At 53.8% G+C, this 16,010-nt stretch overlaps 1 protein-coding gene across 2 annotated transcripts in view; it reads right to left on the bottom strand.

Moving 5' to 3' along the window:
• Positions 1-577: 577 nt before the first annotated feature.
• Positions 578-16,010, bottom strand: part of WNT7B (Wnt family member 7B) — a gene marked incomplete at both ends in the record, with an annotated part of 40,448 nt that continues 25,015 nt past the window's right edge. For both annotated transcript variants that reach the window (XM_080939063.1, XM_080939062.1), the window contains 2 exons: positions 578-1,057; positions 6,974-7,245. In XM_080939063.1, coding sequence (XP_080795189.1) covers positions 578-1,057; positions 6,974-7,245 — 752 coding nt within the window. The remainder of the gene's footprint in view (positions 1,058-6,973; positions 7,246-16,010) is intronic.

Here is a 16,010-nt window from a genome sequence, read left to right as displayed (position 1 = left end):
GCCCCACCAACGAGCCTCCGTACCATCTCTGACATCCTGGAGTTCTGAAAGGAGCAGGGACGCCAGGGAGGGGCCAGGAGAAGTGAGGGAAAGGAGATGGTTGGTGGGGCATCCTCAAATAGGGTTAGGTCTGGCTACCCAGTCGTTAGTACTGAGTCCTCATCTGATGCTAAGAAAACATAAATAATTTTGTCAACATCCATCCACACTGCCTTGGGCCTGCAGGAAACAGCCCAGGAAACAGTTTTGAGTGTGACTGGTGGGTGTGACCTTTCTGTGTCCAACCACCAGGCAGGGAGATGACCCTCAGAGTCTTGTGGTCGCTTTGAGGTTCACTTTCCCGAAGAGAAGTAAAGAAATTTGTTTCCATTGGGTACCAGACCACCAATGTGTTGACCTTGGATGCTGGGCGGGGACGGAGCAGGTAGGAAGGAACCTGGAGTATCTCGAGCTCCCCAACCCCTTCTCCACCCTCCTGTGTCCACAGCTGGCAGCTCCGGAAGCAAAGAAGGATGTGCAAAAATGGCGAGGGCCCCCGGCAAGGTAGGCAGGCACTGAGCGCGCATGCGCAGGTGCCTCACTTGCAGGTGAAGACCTCGGTGCGCTCGCTGCACGTGTTGCACTTGACGAAGCAACACCAGTGGAATTTGCAGTTGCACTGCCACACCTTGGTGTACTGGTGCGTGTTGTAGCCGCGGCCGCAGCACATGGTGTCACAGCCATCGGCACCCGGAGAGGTGCGGTTGCACAGGCGGCCCTGCGTGCCCACGCTGCCCGTGGCCGCATCCTCCTCACAGTAGTTGGGCGACTTCTCGATGTACACCAGGTCCGTCTCCATGGGCTTCTGATAGCTGCGCAGCTGCTTGATGCGCAGGAAGGTGGGCTGGCGCAGGCGGCTGGCTCGCACCACCTCTACTTGCACGGCTGCGTTGTACTTCTCCTTGAGCAGGTGGCCCACCTCGCGGAATTTGGGCAGGGTGGTCCAACAGGTTTTGGTGGTACACGAGCCTGACACACCGTGACACTTACATTCGAGCTTCATGCGATCCTCCAGAACCTACAGGAGACAGAGTAAAGACTCAGCAGGGAATGGAAGAGGCTGGGTGCCGTCCAGAATTCCCCGTGTCTCCTCTCTGAGCTCATTCGCTGGAGCAGCCAAGAATGGGTTCCCATGTGCACATTCTGGAGAGGGTGGTATATTTGATCAGACTTGGTTAACTCCAGCCCTAATGAGGAAATGGGACCGGGGCCACTCGCAGGGCAGCAGGTAGGAACTCTGTGCTGGGAGAGGCCCGGCAACAGCAGGTGATTAATAAGTACAGGCCCTCCATTTCTCTATCTCCCCGCGACCGCCCTCATGCCTGGTGCAGGGCCTGGCATGCAGTCAGAGCTTAACAGCCAGCTGCTTAATGACAGCTTGGCGTGCCAGTGATGGAGGGAACTGGGAGGGTGAGGGCACGGGTCAGCGAGGCCCAGTCGTGCCATCCTCTGGGAAGCCGACAGCCAGGCCTAGCCGGTTGTTGTTCTTTCTCCCTGCGGCATGAGGGCCCGGGATGGGTGCAACCCTGTGTTTTCCTTGGGCCTCCCTCTCACCCAGGAAGGCCAGTTCCCAGAGCCAGCCCTGACCCCGGGTACTCATTTACCCAGATCGAAAGAGCCTTGCCAGCCGGCCTGATGAAAGATGGGGACTCACTGTTAGCTGCCGCCCAGTGGCTGCTGAGGGGGCTATTTGTCAGCTGTCCCTGCTTCAGAGGCCTCACCTCCACAGCCTGGGACTTCCGGCATTTGGCCTCTAGCTCCGCCCTCAGGCTGGAACCCACTGTCAAGGGCGCCTCTTGTCAGCCCCCAGCTCTGCTCTAGACAAGAAGCTTCCGCAGTGAATGAGTGAATGAAAACAAGAGTGAAAGAAAGGTGCGTGCGCGCGCGCACACACACACACACACATACACACACACACACACACACACACACACACACACACACACACACACGAAAGAGACTGCCTCTGCCTCAGCACCTTCCCTGAACCTCACAGAGGACCTCTGGGGCACATGGTCTAGTGTAAGAAACAGAAAGAGCTGGTAGTGGTGGCCCCCACCTTTAATCCCAGCACTGGGGAGGCAGAGGCAGGTGGGGCTCTGAGTTCGAGGTCAGCCTGATTTATTGAGCAAGTTCCAGGACAGCCAGGACCACAGAGAAACCCTGTCTAAAAAAAGAAAAAAAACAAACAAACAAACAAAGAAGCAAAGAAAGAAAGAGAAATAGAGAGAGAGAGAGAGGAAGAAAGAAAGAAAAGAAGGAAGAAAGAAAGGGGAAAACAGAAACAGATTTGCTTGTAACTCCCTGGGCCTGGGGAAGCTCACAAGTCTGCAAGGTTGATGGCACCCTGGGGGCCTTCCTGGAGGAGGTGATGCTTATGATGGGTGTTGATGACGGGTAGGAGCTCACTGAGCATTCCAAGAGAGCCTACCAAAAGACACAACAGTGCCACTGAGCATTCAGAGGAAGATGGGTCTGTGTGCCCTTCACTGTTGGGTGGACCCTGGGTGGCTGTCCCCTTTACTGTTTTCCAGTTAAGTGAATGATGGCCTGTGGCAAGGACTAGAGAAGGCGGCAGGAGGCGAGGGAAGGGAGTTGAGCCAGGACTGGCCCAGATTTCCTGTGGAGGGAAGTCACAGTAGTGGGCTGAGTAGGTGAGCCAGAAAGGCCTAAGAGGAGGGCCAGTGCGGTCTCAGGCATACTTGGGACCTGTCCCTTGCATTCCCCCATCCCTCATCCATCCTGGTGACTCTCCTGCCTCTGATTCTGCTTTGCTGTGTTCCCTTCTAGTCCAAGTCCTCTGCTCTGACCACCTGTTTAGCAGCTAGCTAGACTGGCCCAGGCAGGAGCAGCAGGTCACCCAGGACCTAGCTGACAACTTTCCTCCCATGGCTGAGACCAGTGGGGGACCAGGTTGGGGCCAAGCAATCCAGTAGTCAGCCACCAGTGTCCCTGAGGCCTGCTGGGCACCCCTCACCCAGGCCATAGCTCCTGAGTCCCATCAGGGATCTGTAGCCTGCTACTCTCTTCTACCCCCCACCCCCCACCTGCCTGAGGACATCAGATCCTGCACAGCCCCGCTGGTGACAAGGGGAGATGAAGCTGATTGGGCAGGTGTTTGCAGAGTGAGGGGCAGAGTCCTCGCTTGGCTGGGTCCCCTGAGCTGGAGCCCCACCGGGAAGTGATCACAGGATTCAAGAATGTGCCCTTTCCTTCTCCAGAGCTCTCACCATGAGAGCGACAGCAGCCTTGGCGCCAGGGACAGCCAGGAGCTTGGGGCACTGAGACACCTGGAGGTTGAAGAAGGGGCCTCCTGCCTGAGGGGCTGGGCTGAGGCTGATGGCTCTGCAGCCTCATAACACAGAGAAGTATGGTGTCAGCTGCACCCAGGGAAGGGCTAACATGGAGGATCCAGGGTTTTGAAGCAACACTCTTTAAGGCCAGGTGAGGGGAGTCACCAGAGCTGGAAACCAAAGTCTTTCAGGAGAAGGTTGGACAGCCCAGGGAAGTCTGGGATTCCTCTATCCCAGCAGGACAGGCCTGGGTGGGGAAGCTGCCTCACTTTCAGCCTGGGAGCGGCTGAGGTCTGGGCTCAGGAATGGCTGCGGGTCTCGCAGGCCTCAGAGCAGCAGCCGCACTCTGGGCTCACCATGGGTTTCCTTCCCAAATGAGTACAACTGGAATGAGCCCACCCGGCACCACTGTCAGGAACCCTTCCTTGGTCAGGACATGCTCTGTGGTTAGCTGATAAGGTGCCATGCCTGAGGGGTGTCAGTGGGGGGACTCCTGTGCTGTCCACTGCTGTCCCAAGCACAACATTGACCCTCCCACAGAAACAGCCATGGCTGCCACCCTGTCTGGATAGAGGGGAAAAAACATGAACTCCGCCCTCTCAAGTTGCCATTCCATCCGACCATTGCCCTTGTTCCACACTGTGCTGGGGACCACACAAGGGCAAAACCACTGACCAGACTCCTTCACTTCTGAGTATCTTTGGGATCAGTCTTTCTGCCCAGATACCAGGGGACATCTCTCTTTAATGACCAGCACAGCCTATGGTGTGTCTGGAGAGGTGAAGCTTGTTGGCCATGGCAAGCTAGGCTCTGAGCTTAGCCCACCTCACCCCAGCTCATCTGGGACACCCGTCTTGAGTTCATTCAGCCCGAGGTGAATGGGGAGTGAGACGGTTGGAGGCTGCTGCCCGTGACTCGTATCACAGGAGATCTCAGAAGTGACCTCACTGGGATGAGATGAAGGTAAAACAGAGCTGTGTCCATCTGGAACAGGGTGGCCCACAAGACACTGAGTGCCCTCATATGAGACAGAAGAAACAATATCCCAATAGTGGAGGCCACACAGGAGCAAGGGGCTAGAACAATACAGACACAAACCAACAAACACAGGGTTGGGGGATCCTCTAGAAACTGATCAAAGAAAGTAGGACCCGGCTCCTTTATACTCTCTACACCTCAGATCCTTTGGAGAGTACATAGACCCATCACACTTTAGGGCTAGAATTGTTGGAGAACATGTGTCTCTCCTGTTAATGCTGTGAGCTTGTAGTGCTCTGGGACATCTGTCTGAGGCTATAGGGTTGGTTCAGACCCAGTTCTGGGTCAGGGTGGCAACCGCAGGCTCTCAGCCCACCACCAAAGTTAGTTCTAGCTCTGAGCTGCTTAGAGGCAAAGGCCCATATACAGTCACCAACAGGATTTCAGGGCTTCAGGCCAAAGTGTGCCCACAGCTTTAGGAGGTAGGGCTACTAAAGGGGTAGCGGAGGAGGCTGGCAAAGTGTCCAGCATCTATTGTGTAGACAGGGGAAGGCTGAGCAGAGGGATAGAGTCAACTCCCACATAACTGAGGACAGAGTTGTCATGAGGCCTGTGTCCACTAGTTGATGTTTGTTTTCTGGAGAGACAGGGTCTTACTGAATAGCACTGGCTGGCCTGGAGCTTACTGTGTAGATCAGGCTGGCCTCAAAAATCCCAGAGATCTGCCTGACTCTGCCTACTGAGTGCTGAGATTGAAGACACACACCACCCTGTCTGGCTCTTTCGGAGATAGGGTTTTGTTGTGTAGCTCAGGCTAGCCTAAAACTCTCAATCTATGCCAGCCTCAGTAAAGGCACTGCCACGCCTGGGTACCACTGACCTTTAACAGTCTTTTCCTATGGCTCCTAGCCAGCCTCCAGCCATCCTTCTCTCCTGTGGTCTGTTCCTTTATTCACGACCCTGCTTTCCTTTAAGCCCCTAGGAGGATGTCTGGGATGTTTGTAATCCTTTAACTGCTCAAAACTCACCTCTTATCCTTCATTTTGGTCCCTAGTCCCATTACCAACCCCTATCTTTCCATATCCCTGGGGGCCATTCCTGCATTAACCCCCTTATACCTCTTTACCAGATCTATCCCCAGACCTGAACTGGAGATAACCCTAGCTGGTCCTCAAATGGCCCTTTGCCTGGAATCTTTGTCCCAATGAACAGTGACCAGAACTCAGGCCAGAGGGGCTACTTGGCCAGATCTGCAGCAGTTGGCCCTGGGGCTCACTGTTCTTATCTGTAATCTAGGAACAGTGAAACCTTCCTTCCAAGAGAAAAGAAAAATCTGTTAAGAACGAAGCCACTGAAGACACTCAAGGGGCTCCTATGAGGATCTAGCCTTGCCTATTCTCCACGTTGGTAGCCCCCTCTTCAGCCTCCTGGGTGGGTGGGTTTGAATCATGTTCTATGAATTGGTCTTAGCCTGGAGATGTGGGGTTCTCTGGGAACCCACTGGAGGCCATGCAACCATTCTTTCCTTATCTCTTTGTCATCAAATCTATCTGCCCCCCATGGGGACACCTCATATCAACCCTCTACTTGCTCTACACCAGACTCAAGCTTCCTTGGGTCTGACTCATCCTCTCCTCCTGCTTCCATTGGCTGAGGTCGCCTCCAGCCACCCCCTAGGATCAGCCTGTTTGTCCTTCAAGAACTTTCTATACCACTTCCTCCAGGAAGTCCCTGTGCCTTCCGCTGGGCTCCTAGGTTCTTTATACCTTTAGGTGATCCCAGCCCCCATAGCCGGTTAGATTTCTCTCTACTGCCTGGCCCGGAAAAAAAGTGTTAACAGAATAAATGAATGCACCCTGAGGTGGAGAGACTCATCAACACTTCTTTACCTGAAAAGGCAGTTCATTCAAGAAGCTCCTAGGCCCTGAAGGCATGGGTGCAGCCCCTAGAGTGAAGGAGCCAGATCCAGCCATTGTTCTGCTCGGCTGGCTGCCCTATCTCCGGCCATCTTGCCGCCTCTGTTGCAGCCGCTCCTCCTAGTTCAGTATCTGGGGCCTCCATCTCCCTGTGGTGGCCGGGCTCACCCTGACTTCTTCCCTAGTGTGTCCTGGCCTGATTTTCCTCCATTAGAGCCCTCACGCTATCCCACCTGGCCATTCCACACTCATGCTATCCCACCGCACTATTCCACACCCACGCTATCCTACCCCACTATTCCACACCCACGCTATCCCACCCCATTATTCCACACCCACGCTATCCCACCCGGCCATTCCTCAAGTGTCCCCAGCTGACTGCACCTGCCCATCTTGAGACAATAATCTTTCCTTTTCTGTTGTCTGAGTTTTTATTTGTTTGTTTGTTTGTTGTTGGTGAGCCTTCAGAACCAGGGATATGGGCTATTTCGGCTCAGGATCTTGATCCACCTGCAGGTCCCCAGCCAGGCCCAAGTCATAACTCTACATAGAAATTGGTCCCACAAGTCCAAACCTAAGGTGTCAGGCCTTTACAGAGGGCAGGGAGACTACCTAGGGCTGCAGAGAGATACAGAGGAGACACGTACTTCTGTAGGCAGATACCACGTCCCCAATGCCCACCATGCCTCCACACCCACCAGACCCCATCCCTGCCACGCCCGCATGCCCAGCATGGCCTCTTGCTACCTTTCTGCCAGCCTCATTGTTGTGAAGGTTCATGAGACGCCTGGCGTTTTTCTTGATCTCACGCGCATCCACGAAGCGCCGGGAAAAGTCAATGCCGTAGCGGACATCAGCTGAGCAGCCCCCCCACTTCCAGCCTTCCGCCTGGTTGTAGTAGCCTTGCTTCTCCCGGTCACAGCCGCAGTTGCTCAGATTGCCCTGGCTGCAGGCAGCAGTGACGGCATGTGCCACTCCCGCCGCGGTGATGGCGTACGTGAAGGCAGCCTCTCGACTCCCTGTGGAGAGAGACAACAGGTATGGGTGCTGAGGCCTTCAAGTTCTGAGCCAGGCGGTCACAGGCGATGTAGTCTACCTGCTGTGTGACCCTAGGCTCAGCACCTGCCCTTTCTGAGTTTGCAGCTCACTAACGAACGTGGAGCTGATATGCCCCACCCTGACGGATACAGTAAGGGCATTTGGCTGCCGTTTAGCGTCTGCAGTGACCTGTCAGCTCATCACTGTCCTCTGCTGTCTCCCTGTTCTCAAGGGAGGGGTCATTTGTGTCCTGGGCAGAAGGTGGTATTCTGGGCCATGAGGAAGTACAGAGTCTCTGTCCTTAGTCTACCCCCACCCCACCCTATCCCCTCTCTCTGCTCATTTCTAGTCCATTTCGGGCCTTGGGCTCCCAGGTCTTCCTTTCCATCCAACCTCTGGAGAACAGCCACCTATCACTAGCCACCCCCTGGGCCTTTCTAAGTGTGGTCTAGGCAGGGCATCCCTCCATCCCAGCATCCTCACTGGCTCTCCTCCACTACAGAACCAAACCTGTGACCCACAGAGCTAGAAAGGGAAGCCACTCTCCCACCCCACCCCACCCCACCCATGCTGACACCTGCCTGGCTTCCTCAGCCCTCTCCCCATCCTCTGTCAGGGATGATGACTCAAGCCATCTGGGTGTGGCCCACAGCTCCCTGTAGCTATACTGCTCTCTGAGGTAGGATTCCCTTCTTCTCTTAAGGCCTGGCCCTCATACCCTCCTCGTCTAGGCAGGCTTCTCAGGATAAAGAACTCAATGGTCCAGTAAGAATCCTGTCCATCAGCTTAGTCCTACAGGGGGACTCCCTGGAACCTTGTAGGTCCAAAGGCCTCTCTCTCAAAAATGGGTGAGACCTGTTCTGTTTTCTTTCTTAACTTCCACAGTCCCAGACTGGGTCCTGCAAGCCTTCCATCTTGGACTCATTTCTTGGGCCCTTCCCTGTTCACCCTGTTTCCTTCATGGCTCCAGCTCATAGAAGTGTCTAGTTGTCCAGCAGGCTCATGAAGGCCACCCCAGGAACCTAGGGTTAGCACCAGAGGGTGTCTCCCTACCACCTCATCTATGGGCAGCAGGGCCTATGGTCAGACATGGCTAAGGTGGTGGAGAACAAGGCCCAGCCTTAGCAAGGCCTTGTGCCAGAACCTGCCTGTTCCAGCCTGTCCTGGGTACCTGGGTAAAGGCCCTACTATGAGACTGTGTCTGCTGTGACCCACCACTACAGAATAATGGGTCAGAGTCAATCTAGGTCCATAAACCATGTCAAGAACCACCTCCATGCCTAGCCTAAGCCTACCTTTCTACCCACCAAGCAGCTGGAACATACCAGAAAGCATCTTCCTTCCCTGTAACTGTGGGAGAGGAAACAAGAACAGAGAGACTCCCAGCACCCAGGGGAAGTGCCTTTGGTTGAGGTGTGGGTCTTTAGGGTGTGTTTGTGGCAGGGGTGTGGGAGGGTGGACTAGGCAGCATCAATGCAGGGGTCTAGAAAATTCTAATAATCGTGCAGTTCTGCAATAGGAACAGACAGCTGCAAGTGTCACCACCACCACCACCACCCAAGCCAAGCCACCGGACACAGTTCAACCTCTTTCAGCCTGACCAGGAAACCTATCTTGAAGCCCCAGGCAAGCAGACAGGTGTCCGGGCTGGCAGGTGTGTTTCAGGACAACCCAAGGCGTCTCGAATGTGTCCCGCTTAGGCCTCGACTCTCACCTGTTTCTGTCCATACTTGTCCTGACTCAGCATACTTGCTCTGACTCAGCAATTATTCATCAGGCTGCCCTGCCTGCTAGGGCCGATTTTTTTTTGTTTGCTTTTAATGAGCCAAGCCCTCTGTCTGTTGCCTTAGAGACAGGGAAAGGGGACCAAGAGGCAGGTGGTAGTTTTCAGAGAACACCCACGTGAGGTCAAACAAGAGGTCTGAGTGTGGGTCATGGGATGAGGGTCTCTGCAGCTAACATGCTGCAAATGTTCTTTGGAACAAGCCCTGGATGCTGGCTCAGTGGGCTTGGTAACTCTCCCCAGGCTATAGCATGCTCAGGTCCTGAGTATGGGTGGAGGAGTGCGCCTAGGCTTCCTCATTGCCCCTGGAGCCTTGGCTGGGGCTGCCCAAAGGCTCTAGCCTGCTCCCTCCAGGAGAGAACAAGTGAGGACTGACTCGGAGAGCTTATCCTTTTCAGATGCAGACACCCTGAGCTCAAGGACCTAGTTCAACAACCATTGATGGCTCTCTGAGATGAATTCTAGGGCCCTGCCTTGGTTCCCAAAGTCTGACAGCCTATCCTCTCCCACCATGAGCTGCAGCTTAACATGGCCAGGCTGGTGGCTCATACGTGGATAGGAACTATAGGGCAGTGGTTCATCTGTGGGTAGGAACTATACATAAAGAGAGGGACCCACAGCTCCCTGCCTCCTGTCTGGCAGCACTAATAATTCTGCCTTTGGTAACTGTCAATGTCCCCATGCCAAAGGCTCTGGATACAGCTGAGATGCTAGTCCTATCCCAGAGTGTGTCCTGGGACAGATAGAGCTTCCTCTGGGCCACATTCAGGTCAGTTTTCTTATGCATCTTACATTCAAGACCCTCTCCCACGTCCTCAGGCATGGGTGGACCGGCTCTTCTTATCATATCTTTCCAACATTCCTAAGAACGGGTCATTTTAATTGGACACATTTCTCAGATAGGAAGGCTGAGCCTCCTGGTGGTAAACAAGTTGCTCCCGACCAGCGGCTGTTGCCTGGGTTCAGGCGGTTTGTTCTCCATGATTTGATGGCAAGGAGAGGGCTCAAGTGAATGAGGCCAGCAGGCCCGGTTTGGGTCACCACCAGGTGTCCTGAGAGGACACTTGGTTCACAGAGACCTAGGGGTCCTTTGGGATCAGAGACTATTCTTCCCGAGGTCTGCACCATTAAGCACTGGAGTCCCCCCCACCCCCCAGCTACCCCAGAAAACACCAGAGATGGGAGAGGAGGGCTTACAGAAGGGCCACCTCTTATTTCTGGCTTTCCAGAGTCCTTGGATGGGTTTTTGAGTCTTGATGGTCCTCAGGATAATATAGATCTCCCCAGGGGACCACCCACCCCCTCCCCCACCTATGGTATTTGGATACAAAGCAAGCACCATTAGCTGAGGAGCTCTGGCCAATAAATGGAAAACTCAGCAAGGGCCTGCAGAGAGGCTTGGAGCAGTGAAGGCAGAGAAACACTGGGCTTGAAGTTGCCCCAGGCTAGGGGTAGGGTGGGCAAGCCACAACCCCTTTAGAAGCCCACGTCCCTATTTGCCTTGTGGAAATGCAACACTCCCTTGCTCGTTGGCCTGGAGATGACTCTGGGAGCAAACAGAACCAGTGCCATGACACCTATCAATGAGAGGGAGAGGAGGTCTAAAGCTAGTAGAGATACCACAGGATGGCCATGCACTTCTCAGGGTCCAGACCTCTGTAGGCCTATCAGGGGAGCAGCCTCTGAGACCACCACCATGTGGGTGAACCACAAGTACAGAACAGAGGCTGGCCCAGCCACAGGAGAACTGTCCAGTTCAGTTTCCCTTAGGTTAGTCAAGCTCGCCCTCACTGAGCCCCTGGGCTCCTCACCCGGCTGGCACAGACTGGGCTCACAGACAATACACACAGCCCCTGCCTGCCACAAGCCTCCAGTGTGAAACTAGAGCTGACTCTCAACTCCCCGGTGTTCCCTCACACTGACCCCCAGAGAACCCCACCGGGTAGAGCTAATGGGCTTGCTTGCCGAGCAGAGGAAAGACAGGGCCCCTTGCCTCAGGGCAGAGCTGAGGTTAAACCCACCCCCAGACCTATCACTCAAACTACCTGCCACTTCATGGCATCCATATGAACCATGCACTATTTTTAGGATGTATAAGAGCCAGAGTAGAGCTCACAATGACCCCATGGGCTACACTGAGGAGGCCATGCTTACAAAATCCCTTGTCTCTCAGAAGGGTTCTGGGAAGGGCCTTAAGCAAGGAGATGGACTGAGGCCCCAGAGAAGGACAGCCAAGAGGCCTTCCTGTGTCTCTGTGGCCACACACAGACCCCCAGACAGGTTTCCCTAAGCTTCATACCCACATATGTTACACACAGAGGATCTCTGTCGTATGTACATGCTTAAGCAACCCCATGTGGTGTGTGTGCGTCATGTGTTCACACACATGTATTTGGGTATGCGTGATATTCTGTTTGAACTTGGCACTTGGGAGTGTGTGCAAAGGTGGGTGTCTGCATGACCTCTGTATGACCCCTGTGTGACCTTGCCCCTCCTCTTTAAAAACAACATCATCTTCAAGTCACTAATAAAAAAAAAAGCAACCAAACAATTAAAAACGGGCAAAGAAGGGGCAGTGGGTATGGCTCAATGGCAAAGTGCTTGCCTGGCATGCAAGAGGCCTCAGGTTTCATTCCCAGGACTGGAAAAGTGGGTTGGGGGACAATCGGAGAGGGGAGTGTGTGGACAAAGACTCTAAGAGACGTTTCTCAGTATGAATATGGCCAATAGACACATGAAAAGATATTTAGTGCCAAGTGTTAGCAAACCTAAACCACAGTGAGATGCAGCTCATACCCACCAGGAGGATGGGAATCACAGACCATTAATATCACGTGCTAGTGAAGGTTTGAAACGTCAGAGTCCTGGACACCACCGCTGTCCACGTGAAAGGGGAAGACAAGAGGGGACAGTCTGGCAGGTCCTTGGAAATGGGAAGGTCGAGCATCCTGAGGCAGCAACCGCACCTTGAGGTACGAGGTACGAGGTACGAGGTACGGGGTAGGAAATGAAGCCACGCCCCCAGAATCCCACACGCAAATGGCGATTGCAGCTCAAGGTGGGAACAGCCCGAGGATATGTCAGAGATGGCTGCAAAAACTGGTACACTGGGGCTGGAGAGATGGTTTGGAAAACAGAGGATCCATGTTGGGTGAAACAACTCTCTATAACTCTAGCACCAGGGGATCAACACCTCTGGCCTCCCTGGGCATCTGCACACACACACACACACACACACACACACACACACACACACATTTTTTTTTTGAGACAGGAGCTCACCATGTAGCTCTAGGTGTCCTGGAACACACTGTAGACCAGGCTGGCCTCAAACTCACAAAGATCCACCTGCCGCTGCCTCTTAAGTGCTGAAATTATAAATGTGTGTCCCTGTCCCACACCACCAAGCACAGCCCCGCTTCGGGCCAGACCACCCAGAATACTGAAGAGACATCTATAGGTCCACCATCTTTCAGAAGGCTAAGCATAAGAGTGAAGGATGCTGACCCAGGGCAGACATGTTAGGTGGGGCTCCCAGCTGTAAGGCAGAGGGTTGTGCAGGGGCCACCTGGAGGGCAGTGGAGAGACTGGGGCAAGACAGGCAGGGAATGGAGCTGGAGATAAGACCTAAATGGTAGGAAAGAAAGACAAGCAAAGGCGTGAGGAACTGTGCTTCAGGCAGGTGGACGATCCATGCCAAAGTCCTGAGGAGAAATGAGTTGAGCACCCAAAGTTTATTCCCAGGAAAAGTGATGGTTCTCAGGGGTTCCGCACTATTGTTCTTGGAAGAGAATCAGGAAGATTAAGGCTTTCTTCTGAGAAGACAGGGCATCCTTGGAGGTGTGGCTCTGATCTAAGCTGAAGGGAACCCTCTGGGCAGCTGCAGGGGTTTGGAGGTAGCGAGGAGAGGCAGGTGCAAGGGTGCCTGTGGGTGAGCCGTTGGGATCAGCAGTGGGTGAGGGGGGTAGAAGATTCCAGAAGGCTGCCTATGTGGTATAGGAGCCACTAGTGGAGGCAATCACCAAGTGGGAGATGAACCTTGGGGCATCAAAGGAAACCTTAGCTGTAAATACATAAGAGGTCTGAAGACAGGAGGGCAAGAGCCTAGTACACAAGCTGGGCCCCAAGAGAGCCCTGCTGTGCCCACAAAAACCACCGCCAAAGCCAGTCTCAGAGACCACTGGGTCTGTGCTATGTGACCCTGGCCAGGCCTTTCACTCTCTTAGGCCTCAGTGTTCCTGGGAGCAATGGTCCTCTTTAGAAAATCTCCTTCAAAAGGACTAGCAGTGTGCTTCTGAAACTTTTAGAAAGATTCCTAGGCAGGCAGTAAGCAGGCACATGAGACAGTGGGCTTGGGCAGGGACATGATTGGTGACTTCCCTGCTCAGCCAAGATTCTTTCCCCCAACTTCAGCCTGCCAGGTCTCCAGTATCCTCCTAAGTCTAGAATTGAGCAGGGAGTATGCTGTCTCCAATGGGATCAATCTATAACTGAGAAATTGAGGCTATTAGAGCAAAGGACATCCCTAGACCTGTGGTAGCTCCAGATGTCTCCGGCCAATGGATGTAGTGCATCCAAGGGGAACTCACTCTGGACAGGGTTCTGAGTGGCTACTGGGCACAGAAGTTGTGAAGTGAAAAGCTAAAAGTCAGAGCAGTGCCCAGTATGTCCCTTATGGCTTCCCATACCCCAGCATGGCCACTCAGCCTCAGAATGGACTCAGTCCCCAGGGTCTAGTTGCTGCTGTGTATCCCATGTGTGACTGAGGAATATGTGTGTGTGTGTGTGTGTGTGTGTGTGTGTGCGACATGTTTGTGAGAGTGTGTGTGTGTGCACATGCACACAGGCATGCGCACTCGCGCACACACACACATATACACATATATTAAGTTCATGAGCAGGCATACATTTGTATGTAGGTATATACTTGTGTGCAAGTCTGTGTGCTTGTGCATACATACAACTGTGAGCATGTAGTTGTGTAGACACATATAATTATGTGTGTATGCCTGTACATACGTGTATGTGTGTGTGTGTGTGTGTGTGTTTATGCACCTATCTGTCCTTCTCTATCTCTCTGTGTCCCTCTGTCCCCTCTGGCTCCCACCCCACCCGGCCCCACCCGGCTTGGCTGAGTCAGTGTCTCCACTCTAAGCTCTTCGCTGCCGTTGTCATAAACAGAGCACCAGGGAAAGGCCTGCCAGGTCCAAACATGCAGGCCCGCCTGCGCCCCAGGCTTTTGTTCCGACCCAGGGTGGCCTGCGCATGCTGCTATGCAGCCCTGTAGATAGTGCCCCAATTGGGGGCACTGGGCCCAGAGGACAAGATCTGGCTATATGACAAGGGGACCGAGGGTCAGAGTCTTGGGGGGTCTGTGTCTCTTTGGATCCTGTAGAAATACTGAGGGAAGACAAGGACCTTGGACAGCCATAGCCTCTTATCCATGGTGCCTTGGGATAGGGTTAGCAGTCGTCCATTTCTCCTTCCCTCGGGGCTGCTGACAAAATCACCTCTGAGAGAGGTGGGGGTTTAGCCTCAGCCCCTTCTGGCACAAAAGGAAAAACTGAGGCCCCGAAGGCACAAGACTATACTCAAGGTCACATGGGTGAGCTAGACCACTGGCCCAGGAAAGATCTGCCCTTTCCAGGCCTCACCCTGACTACACTCCTGACAGGGCCTGACAACAAGGTGAAAATTCCAGCTCTGGATAAGTTCCAGGTGGCCTCTGAGGGGCTGAAGGATGGCCCAATCTACCACGTCCAGCTGCCTGAGGCTGCAAAGCTCAGTGACGGTGACAGAGTGGTCCTCTGGGAACAGCTCTCTCATCTATGAGCTGCCTTTCCAAGGACGGATGGAGTCCAGGCAATAGCCTGGGGTCTCAACACATCCCAGGCCAGAAACTGGCTTCCAAGGTCCTGGTAGTTCTTAGAGTCCTGGACACTGGGACCCTACGCATAAGAAATGTCCTGCTGCCTTGGCTGACCCTGGTGACGGGCTCTATGGGACAGTAATATGAGATGCTCAGACCAAGTCTGACAACCTCAAGGTTAGAGTCTCTTTAGCACTGTCTTCTTCCTGCCCATCCATCCCAGTTCACTCGGGGTGCCCTGGGCAGAATACAGCAGGTATTCAATGCTAGCAAGATGAACAACTCCAGGGATTAATAATGGCAGCCACTGTCCCTCACAGTGCCCTGATGTGTCCTGTACTACTGTCTGTTCAGTGGATACACACCTGTTAGCAGAGGCCTACAGCTATGGAGAACTTAGGGCAGCCAGTGTCCTTCTGAGGACAATGCCCCCTGGTACTAAGGACATGTGATGAGGAGCCACCCTCCTTCCCCAAAGGCCCTAGATTCTCAGATGACCTAAAACCATTGCCTGCTCCCTGGGGAGCCTCAGCTGCCCCTCTGCTGGGACACTTGTATACCTAGTTCTAGGGCTGCTGTCCCTGTAACCAAGCTCACTCAGAAAGCCAGCAGGAGTCAGCCTTGGTCTGCTCACGTGAGCTCAGATTAGGGGCAGCCCTTATGCCTGGTCATGTCTGAGACCAGCACATGATAGGCAGAAGTTTGCATTATGGAACTAAGGACTAGGCAAACCACAGTCCAGGCCGGGTGAATGGGTCAGAGGCCCCTGACTCACGAGGAGCTGGGGTTCATGCATGTTCAAGGAAAGACCCTGCCTGCTCAAATGCTCTGACCTCTTTGAAAGCTCATTCCATCAGTGTCTGTCCCCATACTTCTGCCTCAACTCTCCCTCACCGACCCTCCAGCCTGCCCCACAGAGCACCTGCCCTTCAAGAAAAATACATTCTGCTTCCTGGCCAAGGGCCTTGGCACCTTCTGTTCCCTGGGTCTCCTTCCCTGATATCCCCTCTGAGGAAGACTTTGCTCAAAGTCCTGGTTTTATTATGGTGACTATTAGCAGCTCTCACACTTACAAGAGAACCCCCATTTCTAGC

The sequence above is a fragment of the Micromys minutus genome, assembly GCF_963924665.1.
Source record: "Micromys minutus genome assembly, chromosome: 27".
Lineage (NCBI taxonomy): Eukaryota > Metazoa > Chordata > Mammalia > Rodentia > Muridae > Micromys > Micromys minutus.
Note: the sequence above shows the minus strand (reverse complement) of the source record. Positions and strands in the feature narration are given on the sequence as shown.